The 20,015-nt window shown below is 35.5% G+C and overlaps 1 protein-coding gene across 1 annotated transcript in view; it reads left to right on the forward strand.

The window, feature by feature from the left end:
* LOC119255141 (sodium-driven chloride bicarbonate exchanger-like) overlaps positions 1 to 20,015 on the forward strand; it is a 275,258-nt gene that overhangs the window by 234,045 nt on the left and 21,198 nt on the right. The window contains exon 5 of the mRNA XM_054699455.1: positions 2,992 to 3,073. Coding sequence (XP_054555430.1) covers positions 2,992 to 3,073 — 82 coding nt within the window. The remainder of the gene's footprint in view (positions 1 to 2,991; positions 3,074 to 20,015) is intronic.

A 20,015-nucleotide genomic window follows, 5' to 3' on the forward strand; every position in this document is an offset into this window, starting at 1 on the left:
AACAAATAAACTAGATGAAAGAAAATTAAACCTTTTGATCAACTACTGATTACCAGAAGGCATGGGGAAAGGTATAAGATGAAAAAGTTGGTGGACAGAATTGTACTTTCAGTGGTGAACTTAATGTAGTATACACATATTGATTTATGATTATGGGCACCTGTAATATATAATATAAAGCAATGTTACTTCAACAACATAGTTAAAGGATTCAAACAAATAAACTAAAAATGAAATAGCTTAGAATGGAAAGTATCAGTACATTGTTCATGATAAGGGTAAATATTGGTTTGTGAAACTTTTGTTTTGACTACTCATACATGAATATGGGTCTTGCCAAAAAAGATTTTTTTAAAAGATTTATTTATTTATACAAGAACTGGGGTACAGGCCAGAGGTGTGGAGGGTGAGAGAATTCACCAGAGACAGAGCGGGGAACGGAACAGGCAGAATGACAGAAATACACTGCTGAGGGGAGCAGCAGGTGAGGCAGGAAAGGTCTGCCGTGCCATGTGGGCATCTCCCTGACCAGCGAGACTTGAACTCATGCTGCAGTCTCTGGACAGCTTTACAGCGCTGTGCGCAACCCACTGTGCCACCAGGGAGGTCCCCCCCAATTTTTTAATTGTCTTCTGCCATTTACCAGAATCAATCATCTTTTAAATGTTTGTTCAATTGTATAGCAAGGATAAATTCTATTGAGTGGGAAGCCAATATATTTTTTAATCTTCCTACACAGTGCTAAAGTTAGTTCCTAAGTGAGTAATATGTGTGGAAAGTAGGGTGCCTTAACATATTTGATATTGAGCAAATCTAATGAAAGTAATATAACAAAGTGAAATTAGTGTTTATCTTACTGGCTTGGGATTACCACTTGGAATGGTACCCAGTGTCACATATCCCTCTGCAGTCCCTTAATCACATCCCATGTTCGCTTGCTTTTGGTAATGGGGGGAAGGAAAGTACTCTATTAAAATCTTGAATAATATTGAAATGATCTATTGAACTATAACCAAAGCAAAAGAATGCCACTATATGTATTAGTATTAATTTGTATATTGGAAATTTTCAGTCTTTAAGATCATGCATTTAATGTTTTTATAGAACATCTGGGGAGGATTTAAAGAGGATATTGTCTATTAAACTTCAAAGAGAGTCACTTACATTGAACTGCATTAATATTCTAGTTTCTAGTTCTAGTTCTTTTTTTCTTCCAAAGAAATGTTGAAAAATAGGTCACTTCTACTTGTGACTTATATGGGAATTAAATCAACTCTTCCTTTTTTAGATTCCATTTTTGTGCAAAATTTCATTTTATCTCAATATTTTGACATTGTTCAATAGAATTATCTTTTATATGTCTATAAGTTGAAAATTGATTCAGTTCCTTGAAATTAAAATTAAATATTGTATAGGGGAAATATTTTATATCCTATATAAAGTTTTCCAATTTATAGTAGTTTTAAGGGACAGTCATTGTATAATATAGTGGAATAGTGCTCCTTCTGACCTTTTGAAATGGTTACATGACTTAGCTTTTGGCATTCTTCCAATTAGCACCCTAGAGGGCAGAGATGCATTCCAATGTGATATATATTTGAATATATCCTGCTTAGAGCATCCCTTTGATTTTTGAATGTATCAAGAACAGATTTTAAATAGGCTGAAACTTGTAATTGTCTATTTCAAGAAAATTATGTTATTCCCATCTTTAGTTTATGCTATTGATATTATCACTCAAACCAACAGATATTTAAAACTTGTCAAACAGGAGTAATGGGTTCTGAATCCATTCTTAATTTTCATTTGTTTTCCCTTATTTTTTCTCATTCATAGTGTAAATTTCTTTAACTCTGATTTCATACTTTGCCCTCACCTGTCTCAGCACATGTTGTCAGAAAGACACAGAACTATAGGCTACAAAATCCATTTTCCTACTGTATATTTCGTTCATGTGATGCACATGCAAGTTGATCATTCTAGGTTGAAATATGTCTATAATCCTACAGCTGAAAGAAGTACTGATTTGTAAAAGATAGAGGTCACATATTTATCAATGTTATGTTCAGGAATTAAAAAAGATTTCAACAGAGAAACATCTTTTATTTTCCCAATAGACATATAAGAATAGATTTAGAAATACATCTTGGAAAATTCATTCATCTTTCATTTCTCCTTTTATGTTGCTCAATAACTTTTAAAACAATTTAATGTATGTGTGGATATCCAGATAAGTTAGAAATAATTTGCATTTCATTTGAATATTTTATCTATTCCTGTATGGCCAAAATGGATCATCTCATCCTCATTATTTTATTGAATACCAAATGGGTCAGTGTATTGTTTGAGCATGTGTACAGTGTTCAGAGGTCAGAACTTCTCTCCAGTCATTCTAAAAGGGTAAAAATATATATGGAAACTGAATGAAAGTTTAATGCACATGACTGTAATTATAGTTTAATTTGAATAAAATGCATTGTACTGAAACAAAGTAATTAGAATTATAGTTTACCTAATTGCTACTAATTGCTTTCAAGAGATTAGATCTCCCAACCCCATTTTTAATGGCAGTGGAATTTTTTCACCCTTCTGTGGCATTAGTAGTGTTAATACTAATAATTTTCATATTTTCCTTGTATGGTTCAAAATGTCAACTTGTTAACAAGAATTATCAGGGATAAATGCATATTACTAAATTGACAGGATAGCTGTTTATTTTGTATTTTTCATCTCACTAACAAGTGATACCAACTGAAATGTTTGATTGCCTTTAATTTCATGAAAATCAAATGACATTCCTTTCACTATCTGGACAAATTAATTTTATTTTCCCTCTTACTGAACTAACACTTGCTTGTCAACAAGCACATTCATGTATGTATGTTTAAGTGACTGGATTAAATCCTTAAAATATGAGATGATAAAGTTTATATTCTGAAATTAAGAGAATATATGTACCATCATTCAATCTTCTTTCTCGCCTTTCTACAGAGAAATGATGAAGAGGCAGTTGTGGATAGAGGTGGAACTCGCTCTATTCTCAAAACACATTTTGAGAAAGAAGATTTAGAAGGTAAGATTCTTTTTTACCTTGAGATAACCACTCATATGGTTTCCTAAAATGTTTAACAGGGAAATGAGAATTCTGTTGCAATGTGTAGAAATGAAAAAGTTGATATCAGATAATGGTAGTGGGGGAGATGGATTTGATTGTTTTAGTGTGGTCTGGAAGGCCGATAGGCAGACTATCAATCTTAGAAGCATTCATTCATCCAACAGACATTGATTGAGCCTCTGCTATTTTCTAGGTACTATGTTGCCTTTCAATGATTTTTAAAATCATTTGGGGGATAAAAAGAAAAAGATAATGACAAACTGGCATATTAGGTGCTATATGAGGGAGAACAGGAAAGGAAAGTCATCTTACTCAGCCTGTGTTGTCAGAGTAGACTGATACTAAAATGTTAAGGACAATTGGTATTCTAGTTTTACCTAAATATATATGAGAGAAAGGAAGGCACCATTTGTGTGTTCTCTTCAATAGAAAGAAGGTCAAATCATTCAATAGGGAGGTAGTATGGTCAAATAGGTAAGTGTGCTGGTTCTGAAACCAGACTGTGCTGGGTTCGAATATCAGTTTTGCACTTTGTTACGGAATCTTCAGCCATTAGTTAGCTTCCCTACATCTCAGTTTTTTCAATTGTTAGATGAAGGATCACATGGCTGTATTTCCTAAAGGTGTTTTTTAAAATGAAAATTAAAGAAGAAATACTTAAGAGCAGTACTTGGTATAAGAGTTACATAAATAATTTAATATATACATACCACTAGTTTATTTTTATTTTTAACCAGTAACTATTACTAGTGAGATACAACATACAATGTTTTTCATCTCTGTTGAAAAATGAAAACTCTAGGTGATCTTATGCAAAATTAATCAGAGATAGCTGCTGATAATCTACTGTGAGAAGTAAGGGTTTATTGTTTTTAAGAATTATAATGAAGCCTCTTAAATTACACTTAAATTTATTTTTCTTGGATCTTGAGCTATAGCAATTAAATAACAGGAGGGTAAATAGAATATTTAGAAACATCTTTCAGCCACCCTCAGTGTCTGACATTTTGCTTGATATATAAATACCCAGATCCAGGAAGAGTATACTTATGGGGTGATTTGCTGTGCTATCCATATTCATTACACAAATTGAAGAGAGCAAAAACCTAAAAATCAAAACTATAATGGATAATATAAAACTAGTATCTCTTTGCATTTGAAATATCATCATATAACTTTTTTTCTCCAGAAGCATATTTACTCCTACTTATGACATGCCATGACATAAGCTATGCTTGTATTCACTGAGCGCATATGTGCTTACTTGGTAGGGGAGATACCAAGATCATTATACACATACAAGAAAACCCAATAAGGCAAAAAGTTAGCCTAAAAATATACTTGTTCCAAGGAGAAGCCATTTTGGGTTTGAAGATTGTAACCCACATATGGATAACTAGATGTTAACAGTTATAATGTGGATATAATTACTGTATGTCACCATAATTATAAGGTATTTTAAGTAAAATATTAATTTAAAGGAGTGATCTCTGGGTGAATATGCATAGTATAAAAATAATATTTGATATGGTCATTTTAATTAATTATTATATCAACATATATCACATATGTTTTCTTTTTACTGGGAATAGTTAGGAAATTTAGTTGACATTATAACAATATGTAATAATAGAGATTCTGACTGGCAAAGCACAAATGGATGGGTCAAATTTTGTTCTGTTTACTGATGTCTATAGTTGGTATTTTAATTCCAGAAGTAAATAATTATGATAGTCATTAGTCATTAAAATTAATATTGAAAGTAACATCATAAAATGTATTATATTTCAGAATTTTGAAAGTAAACAGAAAAAATTGAATTTTTAAATATTTGTTATGCTTCCAGATCATACTAGGCAGAGGATTCTACTGAGATGCACACAAAAAATTACTGTATCTGTTAGTGGTTCCAGACTGATTACTTTGTTTATTTTTATTTATTTATTTATTTTTTTTAGAGGCATGCTTTATTTATTTATTTGTTTGTTTGTTTTGTTTATACATGCACTGGGTACAGTCAGAAGCACGGGAGGGTGAGAGAATTCACCAGAGCCAGAGCAGGGAGCAGGGCAGGCAGAAGGACCGAAGTACACTGCTGAGGGGAGCAGCGGGCGGCAGGAGAGATCTGCGCACCATGTGGGACCCTCCTCCGGTGGCCGGGGAGCAGCAGGGGATCGAACCAGCGCTGCAGAGGCTGCGCGCAGCTTCGTAACCCAGCACTCAACCGCTGCGCCACCGGGGAGGCCCGACTGATTACTTTGAATCAGAATATAATGCAGGAGCAATGGGATGGATATCATGGTTCAGGGAAAATCAATAAGCAGCATAATATAAGATGAATAAATGAAGAATGATAGTATTATGTAGGTAATAATGGTAGAAGTTTCTCCTTCTGTATAATTAAAGGAAAAGACCAGAGCTTTACTTTTTAAGAGGTTCTTTAATAATGTAGATAAAAGATACCAACAGGTATTTATTTTAAGTGAAATAGAGTTGGGAATTGCTATTGAAGACAAGCACATTTTATAAACTCATCTTTCAATTAAGATGTTAAATTTGAACATTAATGTTTCTCACGGCTTAGGTGTATAAACTTAGCTAATAAAATTACTGGTATAATTTAACATTCTGAGTACAGCTTGTCAAAATGCCATATAGTTAAAAATATCTATAAAGTTTCAGGTGCAATGATTTAATGGAAAATGATCACCTGGCCAGTGTGAGCAACAGCTTGCTATAATATAATAATGTATTCACATATATTATATATTCTGATGATTTGTCAAAAGTATCATTTCCCCCACCAAACTATTTCTTCATTTGTTTACATATATCTTGTGTCAGTTTTCGTTCTCTTCCTCTATTACCTAAATTCAAGAGCTTAGAATTTTACTAGATTATGTTCACCTTTTATTTTTTATATCATGCTGTCAGTAAATTCTTTGCCTTTCTCTCAGTAGTGTCTCTTCTAGTCTTTTTCTTCTGATTCCCTCTGCTGCTGCTCTCATTTTTTCCAGCATTAAAAATGTGTGCACATTTTTCCCATAGTCCACCATCCTTAGTATTACTAGAGTGCTCTTTCTAAGCATTCTTCCATTTCCTATAGTAAAATGTAATGTGAACATTGAACCCCTGTAAATAGACCACCTCAGGATTCTGAGTAAGAGCAACAATTGTTGGGTTTAAATGATTTTTATTTTTGGTCTCCCCCATCTATGAAGATTAGCACTGTCTGAACAGTGATATTACCAAAGGAGAAACACATCAATACCCTTGAGATTCCTTCTGCTTGGTCTTCAATATATATGTAGTGGAGAGTGTTTGATAAAACCACAGTGCTCAGTTAAATTTGAATTTTAGATCAGCAATGAACAACTTTAGCATAGCTCTGGCATATAATCTTTTTCTTTGTGATTTTCTAATCACTCTATCTGGCAACCTTAGCAGCAAAGGTTAGGTTTAATCACTTATTCAGTGGATCACCTCTTAAAGGATCGAGGTACTTATTTCTCTAGATGCCATGAGTGCTCTTGTCTCTCATCCAGGAATTACTTGAACTGAAGGGACTAGCCTCTTGTCTACAGTAGCTACCTCACCTGTGGCATGTTGAAGTCAATAGATGGTCAGTAGAATCATGTAGAGGCCTGGATTCCTTACTTCATAAAATATTATGGGCTCAAATCCGAAGGTAATATAAATAAAGCACCTAACACAAAGCTATCCTATAATGTAATTCTATCAATGGCAATCATCTCCCACTTTCCTCATTTTGCTCAATGTATTCCTAAGCTTTAAGAAAGAGAAAAGACTTTATGACCGTAATTATTATAATGTTAAGAGTGGTTTTCACTAAAATGTTGCAAGTGCTGATCTTATAGTTATGATATGGTATTTTGCAAGTAAAAAAATTGAGAAAATAAAAAAATACAAAGCTAAAACTTAGGCCTAGACTTCTTCTAATCTTTTATCCCAGAAAATTGCCAATAGAACAAAAAATTAGATTTCCTTGGGGGAAACCATGTTGGCATTCCAGAGACAGAGGAGGGATATCAAAGATGAACAGGCAAAGAAAAAGGATCTGTTACGTTCTGGGACTGGTAACTATGGTGAAGTTAAAACTTTGGGATTTTGTACATGACAGTAGGGTGAGTAGAGAAGTTTGACTATTTGCATAGGATAGGGTAGATAGCAGAGAATGAGTTAATTCTTAAAGGAACTCAATGAGGTAAGTATAATAATATTAACTCCATTTTATAGATAAAGAAACTAAAGAATACAGGATTGACTTGCCAAGGTCATATGACCAGCAAGTGGTAGAGCAGAGATTCAAACCCACAAGGGTCTGGGCTTTTAACAACTATATATGGAATTAAAGATAATGCTGAGTCTTGTTTACTACGTGACTGAATGGGGAAAGATGTTCAGTGACTGGGAAACTAGGGCACATTTACTCATGACCATTTGAAAAAAAATTGAGACAATCTTATTATGAAGCAATATATAATTTGATGCTTATTTAGTTCCCACATCACATTAGTTTCCAAGTTGATTTTGCAAAAACTTGAAAAGTTTTAGTTACTAAATTCCCATTAGGCAAATTAAAAAGTCTCTCTCCAACTGCAGACTAGTTTTATTATAACTTAATGTTTTCTTATTTTAAATTATCTTCTTGCTGTACCACAAAATGAAAAATCTTATTGTTTGTATTTTCAAATGTCTTCTCTGCTATTTTTGGTTGATTAATTTTTGTGCAATTCATATTGTTGATATATGCTTAATGTTAATTGATGGTACAAAGTTATGTGGTACTTGGTCCATTGGTAATAATGATTGGAGTTAATTAATTGCACATAATTCATTTTAAATCATGTATTTTGCTTGCATAACACTGTGTATTTGAGGATGGGAATTAGGCACATAGACTAATACTGAAGATTTCAGAAACAATAGCTAATGGTAAATTTTATTCCTTTATTCATCTAACTTTGTTACCTGTGCACATTTCATAATGAACTCTTCCATTTTCCCCTTCACTATTATAAGAACCCAATCAGAATAAGAATCAAATAAGAGGATAGTCTTTTAAAGTCTTTAGTAATGGAATTTAAGATTTATTTATTTATACAAGAACTGGGGTATGGGTCAGAGGCACGGGAGTGTGCGAGAATTCACCAGAGACAGAGCTGGGAGCAGAACAGGCAGAACAATGGAAAACACTGCTGAGGGGAGCAGCGGGTGATACAGGAGCGGTCTGCCGCACAATGTGGGTTTCTCCCTGGCTGGCTGGGAATTGAATCTGTGCTGCAGAGGCTGAAGACAGCTTCACAGCTCGGTGCTCAAACTGCTTCGCCACTGGGGAGGCCCCTGGAATTTATTTTCTACAATTAACACTCAGGTGAAAAATACACCATTCTTCATTTTAATTGTTTCATATTTTTTGTGTACTTGACCCACATCAATTTATTTTATTTTTTATTTTTTATTATTCTAAATTTTGTATATTTTTACATCATTTTTCATTTTTGCACAATTTATGCATTTTCATCTTGGTTATAGTCCCATACAATTCCTACCCACCCCCCCTGGTGTTGATCCCATTCCCTCCCCCCCTCCTGTAGTGTGTCTCTGTCTCTGGTTTATAGTTGCTTGTTGATTTTTACTTTATTATAAATAGTCTTTTTCCTGGTCCCTTATTTAGGTTTTCTAAATTCCTGCTCTGAGTGAGACCATCTGGTATTTTTCTTTTTCTTTTTGGCTTATTTCTCTGAACATGTTCCCTTCCAGCTCCATCCATGTTGCTGCAAATTGCATGAGTTTATCTTTTTTGGTTGCTGAGTAATATTCCATTGTGTATATGTACCACATCTTCTTGATGTTGGTGAGGATGTGGAGAAAAAGGAACTCTTCTGCACTGCTGGTGGGAGTGCAAACTGCTCCAACCACTATGGAAAGCCGTGTGGAGGTTCCTCAACCTGCTAAAGATGGAGCTTCCATATGATCCAGCAATTCTGCTCCTAGGTATTTACCCAAAGGACACAGAAATATTAATTCAAAAGGGCACCTGCACCCTTATGTTTATAGCAGCACTATTTCCAATAGCTAAGCTATGGAAACAACCCAAATGCACATCAATTTATTTTGATATAAAATTCATGAAGATTTGTTTGAAGTGGCTGGTAACTTGATAATTATTGTTTGCTTTTACAATGTAATTAGGTTGTACTTCCAATAAATTAGAAAGATCTAAAGTATTTTTATAAATTTGGTCATGATTTATTAGACCACTTGTAAGTGGTTGTAGACATGCATTTACATGAAGATAGGAACATATAGTCTAATGTGCATATATGGCTAAAAAAATTCTGAAAATGTATGGTTTCACAACTTGAGGGTCCTGATTATCCATTTTGCATTCTTTGTTTAGAATGTCAGTATTGGGGCATCTCTTTTAGAAAAAGAGTATGTTTTATTAATCTCCCTTCATTGCTTCTTTTAAGTCAGGCTGTCTTTAGCACTGTTCTCTACCTACCCAAGCCACAGTACAGTGTTTGAGGTATTTGCTATTTAATATGACTTAGGACGTATTCTCTGTGAGTGAGGAGAACTGGTGTTTGTGTATGTAACATTTTCAATTAATTACTATTTCTGAGATAAAATAGATGAAAAGAAATTTATTTTCATTACATTCAATATAATCCTATAAATATTAAAAGTGGGAATTTTACAGCAAAGAAATTATTCCCTTAATCCTGAAATATTTTTCTTGGAAAATATTTAATACTTTGAAATGACAAACTACAAATGACCAAAGCCTCTTAATATGTACTTCACAGATTTATATTAACACTATACTTTTGTTTTGAGTTTTGCAGACATCTTTGATTTCAGTGTGCTCAATATTTAGTTATTTGGCTTAATAGTCCAGAGTAGTAATATGAAGGTGACATTGTGAAGGAGAGCAACTTAGTCTACTTCTTCATTAAATTCTTAACTCTCTATTTCACCTGCTAATCTTTCCCCCTAGAGCTTTCCTACTTCAAGCTCCTCAGCTGCATGTGATCATTACTTCCACAGGTTATCTCCTTTCTACAGGATCCTCTCTCAATCTAAGCGGCAGTAGGCTGCAGCCAATTAGGACATTTCTCAGGAATTAATCATCTTCACCAATATTAATTAAGTGCTAATGGGACACAAGCACAGAGCCAAGTTTCTGTTTTAATCTCTTTACTTTCCAAGGAGGTTTAGGTACTGGTGCTGTCAATAGGATACTTGATTTCTTGACTCTACTGGAAATAAATTACAGTGGGCACTTTGTACATCAATGTTTACATTTAAAATGCCTGTTGATATAAATATTGATGATAATGAGTTATGATTAAATAATAGAAAGAAGTGATGTTCTTAATGTTTTGGAAAATATCTATAACTTTAGCATACTAGTATCACCATACCTGAATAGAATCAGTTCCGTTTTGGGGTACCAGTATCCTGAGATAAATTTTCTGAATGTTTTCTTTTATATTTTCTCCTAGGTACCTTGTTTACCCTACCATTCTATCTTGTCTCTTTCCTGGCTACCTCATCATTTCTACTGCCCTTGGTATATCAGAATTGCTGAAATCACAGTGAAAAAAATATGATTATTTTTTCTTCCCTTATCTCATTTTTATTCCTTAATGAGCTTTAGCTGGGAAGATTATAAAGGAAACCAAAATGATTAAAATCATGATTAGAAGAAAGTAAAATTTTAATTTTCCGCTGGTTAATTAAGCTCTTGTCTTGTTTCTGTGGCAGGAAGATTATGAATATTCCTTTTGATTATTTTCATACTGCTTCTAAATTACCTTAGGAACATTTGTGATAAAAGTATTACAGTCTTATAAGAAAGGTTTCTAATTTCTAACTAAATTATTTAAAATTATCTTTTTTCTTTGCATAACTCAATTTGTTTATTTTTTTGACAGAGTGTAAATGGTTTTATTGGTGATGATGAAGTATGATTTAAAAGAGCATTTAAAGAACTCTGTGTAGGGGATAGAAGGCAGGACACGGAGCAGGTTCTCTATGATTCTATGCAGACGGGGTAAAGGAGGAGAGTCCTGGATCCCACAGTGGCTTTTGCAGGCTTTTATTGGGATTTACCAGGTACATGGCTGGCGAGGGAGGCCTGCCAGCAAGTCTTCACTGTTTCTGGGCTCTCCAGCCTTCTCTGGTGGTGTCTGCCGCACTCATGGTTCTCCTTCTGCATCTCTGCTTCTCCTTTTCTGCTTCTGCTGGCATCCCCGTGATGCCGCCCTTAATAGCCTAGTCTCAGCGCAGGTGAATCCCATCTACATATGCCCACACCCTACTCCAGGTGGCCGCCATCAGGCATGCATTCAGGACTGCAGGGTTCCATCATCTATCCTAGTGGCGGGAGGGCAGAAAAGCCTGATACTTTGACCTTACCCTATACTCTGGTATAGCACTTCCAGACAAATAATTTTTGTATGCATAAAAAATGACTTTTTTTCCTTTCATCCCTTAAGTATGGAAAGTTGTGACCTGTAAAGGGCAGGACTGGCCACGGTGCAGGTTTTCTGATCCCATGCAGACCGGGTAAAGGAGGAGTCTGAGTCCTCAGTAGTTTTGCAGGTTTTTTATTTGGGGTTCACCAGGCATATGGCAGGCAGGGGTGCTGGCTGGGGGGCTGGGAGGACTGCCAGCCTCCCAGCCCCCAGCAAGTCTTCACTCTATCTGGACTCTCTGGCGTTCGTTCTGCTGCTTCTCGGCTTCTGCTTCTACTTCTGCTGCTGCTGCTGCTGCTGGCGCCCCCCGTGACGCTGCCCTTAAAAAGCACAGTCTTAGCTCAGCTGAATCCCATCTACCTATGCCCACACCCTATTCCAGGTGCCCGCCATCAGGCATGCATTCAGGACAAGGATCCATCATCTATCCTGATGGCGGAAGGGCAGAAAAGCCTGATATTTTCTTTACCCTACATGACCTTACCACAGTATTATTTTTTATAATCTTTTAAATTAAGTTAAAAATGGTTTGCAACCTGAATATCATTCAGAAATATAGAATCCCACCTCTTCATATGTGTTAGTCTGCCATGATTTAATTGGATGATATTGCAGGAAAGCATTTCAAGTCACAGTGATTAATACAAAACTGTTGTCAGTAACACCTATGTGGTCAATAACCATATGGATCATGAAAACAAAAGTCATATTTTTAAAGATGAGATACTGGGCCTCCCCGGTGGCGCAGCGGTTGAGCACTGGGTTGCGAAACTGCCTGCAGCCTCTGCAGCACTGGTTCGATCCCCGGTCACCAGAGGAGGGTCCCACATGGCGCGCAGACCTCTCCTGCCGCCCACTGCCCCCCTCAGCAGTGTATTTCGTCCATCTGCCTGTTCTGTTCCCCGCTCTGACTTTGGTGAATTCTCTCACCCTCCTGCGCTTCTGACTGTACCCAGTGTTATATAAATAAATAAATAAATAAATAATAAATATTAAAAAAATTCTTTAAAAAAAAAAAATAAAGATGAGATACTGACTGTTTATGTGGTTTATTTCCCTTATGCTATCTCACTTTAACTTTCTCTTGTTTTATTAGTCTGTATTCTAGTTAGCTATTAAAATAGTTCTTTTAATTGTCAACTACAGTGGTCCTCTTTACTGTTATTTGGAATTCTCTGTCACTTTTAGAATATTTGACTGATTTTTTTAAAAATTAATTAATTTATTTATACAAGCACTGGGTACAGTCAGAAGCGTGGGAGGGTGAGAGAATTCACCAGAGCCAGAGTGGGGAGCAGAACAGGCAGACTGACGAAGTACACTGCTGAGGGGAGCAGCGGGCACGGCAGGAGAGGTCTGCGCACCATGTGGGACCCTCACCTGCGGCCGGGGATCGAACCGGTGCTGCAGAGGCTGCGGGCAGCTTCGCAGCCCAGCGTTCAACCACTGCGCCACCAGGGGAGGCCCCTATTAATATTCTTAAACAGAATATTATAAGGATTAATATTATGAACAGATTGTCAGTTTAATTGTATTATAATAATAAGTTATAATACATTACATATAAATAGAAATATGGTACTTTTTTTAGCCTTTAAACTGCTTTGTTTTTTTATACCCTCATACATTTAAAATTACATATTCCATCATTATTCATTGAATCACTGTAATAGTAAAAAACTGAAAAAACCTAAATGTCAGTTAATAAGGAATTGATTGAATTATGATTCAAATAGTGGAATATTACACAGCCATAAAATAGAATGAGGACACTCACCATGAACTGATTTTATAATTATTTCCAAGATTATTGTTACGTGATCAAAGGTAAACTGTTTTGTTTTTAATTAAATTTTTTATTGATTAAATCAACCCTTAATATCTCTAAGCTGCTGCCATCCTTAGTATGACAGAATGAAACTTCATATTTAATCATCCATTCATTTCTTCATTTCTTCATCTAACTCTGTTGAGTATTAGTAACTTGCAAACACTGTTCCGTTTACAAGGAATATAGCAGTGAACAAAACAGACAAAAATATGTATCTTATATAGACATGCCCCTTGAAGTTGATCTCAACAATACTTATTGCTAGACAGCCTATTAGTCTCAGTTTCTTCTGCCACCAGGTCGAAGTCTGGTGGCATCCAGAGATGGAGGTGATGTCCAGAGATGGAAGTGATGCAAGTTGCACTAGAGCTATGTTACTACCCACCATCATGTGTACAAGGACCTGCCCCCTAAAGCTGTTTTTCCTTTCTGGCTTTTATCTACAATGTCTAGTCAACCATGCAACCTACCCTTTCACATACAGAAATGCCAAAACCTGCCTTGAGCCTTAAGTGTTTGACCTCTTAGTTACACAAGGCTTGCATTTTCCTTATTATAATACAGCACAAATGTAGACCTGTAGACCTTTTTTTCCATTTAAGGTAAGTTCCTTAGTTCTACGTAACTTTGTAGCAAAATTGGCCCAGACATGCCCCCCACCCATTCCACCCCCGCCCCAGAATAATCTAGTGGCTTCTATTGAGAAATGGGCCGGACTCTCCTTCCAGCAATAGTGTTTTTTCGTGATGGGTATGGTTAGTGGGCAGCTGTTATTTATTCCTTCTTGTCTTTATTTAGAACACTATGCTTCAGAAATGATTTAATGACTAAATGTCCAAGCAAAGGGATTCAAGTTCAGTTCCCATCTTCCTAAAAGAATTTTTGGGTTCTATGTAAATCTGAGAATGAAAATGAATACAAGAAGGAAGATGACTCCTAATTTAGCTTTTCAACATTGTCTTAGATCCTTCATAATTCATTATTTTTTCATCTGAATAGTTTTTATCACTTAGCAATAACTGGTTTATAAACCATCAATATATATGGTGGCTTATAACAGCAACCATTTTATTTAGGTGAATATTATATAGATTATTAATTTGAGTTGGATTCTACTAGTTATAATCTGAGTCAATTGACTTCTGCCTTTATAGTCAATTGATTGCTTGGCAGTGAAGATTAGCTGGTTTTTAAAGTCTTCAGCTGCATAGCTGTCAGCCATCAGGCTAGCCTGGTATGTTTACAGGTGGCATGGGAGTTCCCAGAGAATAATCAAAAGAAAAACCGATGTGCAAGTAGACTCAGATCGTTGTTTGTGTCAGATTTACTAATTAATGTCCCATAAGTGAAAACCAATCACATGGCAAAGCCCAAATCCAAGGGTTGGAGGAAATTCCATTTCTCTATGAAAGAAGCTGCTAAAATATTATGGCCATTAAGAAATCAATCATGTTATCTATGTCTCGTTTGAAAAGTCTTTTAAATATGCCAAGTATTTTTCATATTTACTTTCAGATGTTTTGTTTTATTCCTCCAGCTTTACAGTTGAATTCCATCAACTTGCCTCATGGAAATCTCCTGTTTTTCTCCTAACTACTCCAGATTTTTCAAGCAAGGCTTTCTCTCCTTAATTACCATAATTCCCAGAATGAGTCAGAATTAATAAAAGACTAAACCTGGAAAATTTTAGTTTTACATTTTTTACTTTTTCCTAGACTATTTTCCTGAAGCAAAGTGACTGGACTGTTCAGAAACCATAAGTTAATTAAAACGGGTTTAGATAGGGAGTACAGCCTTCTCTTTTGCATTCATTTCTAGTATTATCATTGATGTGTGTTAATTATTTTTTCTCTTTTTCTTGCAAAATAAAACTTATAATAAAACTTAGTTTTAAAATAATAGTGAAGGGCCTCCCTGGTGGTGCAGGGGTTAAAAACAACACTATCAAGCTATTGCCAGCCACTGCAGCATGAGTTTGATCCCCAGCCAGCTAGGGAGCTACCCACATGACACAGCAGACCTCTCCTGTCTCTCCTGCTGCTCCCCTCAGCAGTGTATTTCAGTAAATCTGCCTGTTCTGCTCTCCACTCTCTCTGGTGAATCCTCTCACCCCCTGCACGCTTGGCTTACACCCCAGTTCTTGTATGTATAAATAAGTAATTCTTTAAAATAAAATAATAGTGAAAGTGCATGCTTTTATGATTATAAAAGTACATGTTGTATCTTACCTTATTTTTTCCCCTTCTCTAACATGTATTTTACATTATCTCCCAAAATTCTCTGTTTTTGCTCAAATTAGCTGCTTTTTCTAGAATTCCCACTCCTCTGCTCATCCAAACTCTACTTAACGGTTTAGGGTCCATCTCAATTCCTACCTTGACTGCCCAGATTATCTTTCATTTCCTGTTATGAAATCCTTTAGCATTTAATTAATGATTCAATAGGAAGGACGTTTAGCTTTAATACAGATTGGCATTGTTTACCATTTTTTATTTGTATTCTAATTAGTATCATTCACTGTTGTTTTCTTTATTGAACTTCTTCAAATTGGTTGGTCACTTCTTTTTAAATGTGGGGATGGATCATATTCTATAAGCATTCTTTCTTATTCTTTTTCTTGTCTGTTTTGAATCCAGCCTCTATGTGAACCTATAAAAAATTGAACCTATAAAAAATTGGAAATGCTTTTTTTTCTTAGAAAATGATATTATTTGGATTCATTTATTTATTCAAGAAATGTTGATGCTTACTATATTCCAAAATGAAACTGTTATTCAAGATGTGAGGTTATTTATTGCTACATTTTATATAGGACATTATTATAAACTTATAAGAAATAGTTTTTTTGAAAATATGTCACAGAAACTTCTGGATTAGAAAATCTAAGATTATGCCTCTTTTGATGAACAATTTCAGCACCTTCATAATTTCTCTTTCTTGTATAGAATGTTCACAATCTTGTGGCTCTTTGTTTTGTGATAATTACAAATAGGGCACTAGGGGCAAGTGGCTGTGACCAGCTCTGGTTTAACACTTTTACTTTAAGCAAAACTACACAAGAAGCATCAGCACAGTAGCCTACTTACCAGTAGGTATATCTTTGTTACACATACATGCTTCTTACACCCTCTTGATCTCTTTTCTTTTTCTCTGTTACTCTCCCAAGCAGAAAATTTCTGCGGGATTAGAGTTCTTTGATGTATTATGATAAATGATGCCTTGTTGTGTTTTCTGACTCTGTTAGAGTCTCCATGGAATTAAAGATCACATGCTTACTCAGCTTAATGTACTTGACCTTTTCTCATGATTGACACATCTAAATGGCTGTCGTAACTCAGTAATTATGCACCAGCTGTGTGATATTCATTTCACAGAAAAAACACAGTTATCTGCAAGAGTAGTTTGATCCCTTCCCTCCCAGCTAAAAAGGAGAGTACTTCATTAGTATTATTGTTAATCATAGAGTCCAACCCATCCCCAAAGGTGTAGCCCTTTGCTCACACTATTTTGTTACTATTCATTGTACCATGACCAGAGCCACATGAAGAGTTGTTTTAGAACTGATACCTCTCATATAATGAAAATATTTACAATTATGGATCTGTACAAGATGGTATCTACACAATTCAAGTGTCAAAAATCTACGATTTGTTAGCAAGATTTGTGCTCTGAGAACAATGTTATCTTTAATGAATCTTTCGTTTTTCTAATTGGGAAATTGTGTTTTCTCTCAACTAAATCAAAAGTATATTCTTAATAACTCTAGTATTCATATTCATCTAAAAAAAGTTTTAATAGCACTGTTCCAATCTCACTATTTACAAAATATATTCATATTTAAATGAAACTATTGCTTTCTAGTTTTTGATCATGATAGAAAGTTAGTTCTTGACCATTTTAATAATTTAAGAAATTCCCGTCAGAAAAGGTTAACAAAATTTTCAGACTTGATATATATCAAGAATTATCAAGAGTTAACTGAGCCCTTTATAACCTTAAAAATAATTTAGAACAGGCTTAATAATTGTCAAATCATTTCAGAACAATGACATCTATAATTAAACTTGACTGAAGTAATGTCTACTGGGATGCAGAATTCAACTTTGGATATAATATAGTAGGAAAAAATTATGGCAATATTAACCTGGAAATGCCATTTGTATACTGTTTTCCACAGGATCTGATGTGATTGTTTATTTTTTTTTAAATTTATTTATTTATACAAGAACTGGGGAACAGGCCAGAGGCATGAGAGTGTGAGAGAATTCACCAGAGACAGAGTGGGGAACAAAACAGGTAGATGGACTGAAAACACTGCTGAGGGGAGCAGCAGGCGAGACTGGAGAGGTCTGCCGTGCCATGTGGGTATCTCCCTGGCCGGCCAGAAATTGAACACATGCTGCAGAGGTTGAGGACAGCTTCACAGTGCTGTGCTCAATCTGCTGCGGCACTGGGGAGGCCCTGATGTGATTCTTTAGTTCCTTAGGCCAGGATTGTTATATAGTTAGGATTCAAAAAGTTGGTAATAAGAGGCAGGAAGTCAATAAAATGGGACAGGACATTTTTATTTCATCCTATTCCCTTAAACCACTGAAAGTTAGCAATATGAAGGGGAAAGGGAACTAGTAAACACGAGGGCCTACTGGGTAACAGTCATGTTCATCCTTTTATATGTATTATTTATTTCATTATCTTTATGGAAGATACACTAAGGCCATTGATAAGTTTTTAATTTTGATATTTTGTCCTAAAAGCAAACATGAGGCTCCTGGACAGGCATATTATTATTTATAACAATTACTACACTGATTTTCCATGTCCTTTTCTTCCCATTCAAATAATGTCATAGAACCTGATGTTATGTGCATAGGAAGGGACCCTAAAATTATGAATCTAGGAGTTTACATAGGAACTTCTGTACAGCTGTCTTCTCCCCTCTCAGGAGAGGGTGAGAAATCTTATTTCCTTTATATAAACACATTTCATTGAAGAAAAGTGGAATGTTTGTGGTTTAAACCCTTTGGGATATACAAAATAAAATGAAAATGAATCCTTTGGGATATAAACCAGTAGCTCAAGGATTTTATTATCTTGTAAAATGTAAACATATAAATCTGGGTGATATGTTTATATTTCTTTGAAGATCTCTGTTCAGTCAGTCTTTAAGTTCCAAAGCATGTCCTTTAACTTGGCTTCATTTTCCTTTGCGTTATAAATCTCTAACTATGCAGAAATATGACAGTATTTTCTCTATAATCTCATAGTCATAAATTATGGCAATTTCAGTACTGTTATGAAATTTGGTCATTAACTTTGCTCCATTTTGTGTATAATGATGTCATTATTTATTTTAGTTAAAATATCCTTATTTATGCAAAATATTTATGTATGCAATAAAATGTATTGAGCACCAGGAACTAGTCAATACTGTCTAGGTACTTGGGTGATACATCAGTGAACAAATCACTGCATTTTTTAAGTTAAAAAATTGTTTTGAAACTAGAAATTCCATGCTAAATATAATAAATAAGGTGTATGGTATGTAAGTACTTTAAAAAAATAGAGAATGAGGAGCATGAAGGGTTGGGGAGAGTAGGGTAAGCTATTAAATAGAAATTTATTGTAGGTGTCACTGAGAAGGTGAAATATGAGCAAAATCTTGAAGGATATAAGGAATTAACCTAAGAAGAAGAGTATTTCAGGAAGCAAGAAAAGATAGTGGGAAAGTCCCAGGTGGCAGCAAGAAGAGTACAATCAGTGTGGCCATAGTGAAGAGAGAGGGAGAATAGAAGGTTGAGAGATGAGAGCCAGCAGGGATAGAGTAGGCAGATCGCAGAGGGTCTTGAGGAACATTGGAAAACTGGACTTTTCTCTCAGTTAAGTGGGCGGAGGTAACTTTAGAAGACTTATCTGACGTGAATGACATGGTATGACAAGACAAGAATAACATGATCTAACTTTTTTTTTAAGATTTATTTATTTATACAAGCACTGGGCACAGTCAGAAGAGCAGGAGGGTGAGAGAATTTACCAGAGTCAGAGTGGGGAACAGAGTAGGCAGACTGACGAAATTCACTGCTGAGGAGAGCAGCAGGTGCAGCAGGAGAGGTCTGCGCGCCATGTGGGACCCTCACCGGCGGCCGGGGATCGAACCGGCGCTGCAGAGGCTGCGGGCAGCTTCACAGCCCAGCGCTCAACCACTGTGCCACCAGGGGAGGCCCCTAACTTATATTCTTACAGGACCATGCTGGCTGCTTTTTTAGAGAAGAGCATAAGGGCCAACAAATAGACTCAAGAAGACTTGTTAACTGCATGAATTGACCTTGGGTCTGATGTGGCTATCCAAGGTTGTGAAGTGAAATAATAATAAGTGACCAAATTCTGTATTTGTTCTGAAAGCTGTCCTAGCAGATTTCCTAATGGATTAGCTATGGGTTAAAAGAAAGACATGAGTCTAAAATATTTCTAAGGTTATTGCGTCTGAGCAACTCAAAAACATTTTCTCAGCAGTGGAGATGGGCAAGGCTGTGAGGGAGCAGTTTATTGGAGGGTTTGGGCTAGG

Source organism: Talpa occidentalis, unplaced genomic scaffold, assembly GCF_014898055.3.
Source record: "Talpa occidentalis isolate TD23 unplaced genomic scaffold, MPIMG_talOcc4v2.1 talOcc4.3, whole genome shotgun sequence".
In the NCBI taxonomy this organism is placed as follows: Eukaryota; Metazoa; Chordata; class Mammalia; order Eulipotyphla; family Talpidae; genus Talpa; species Talpa occidentalis.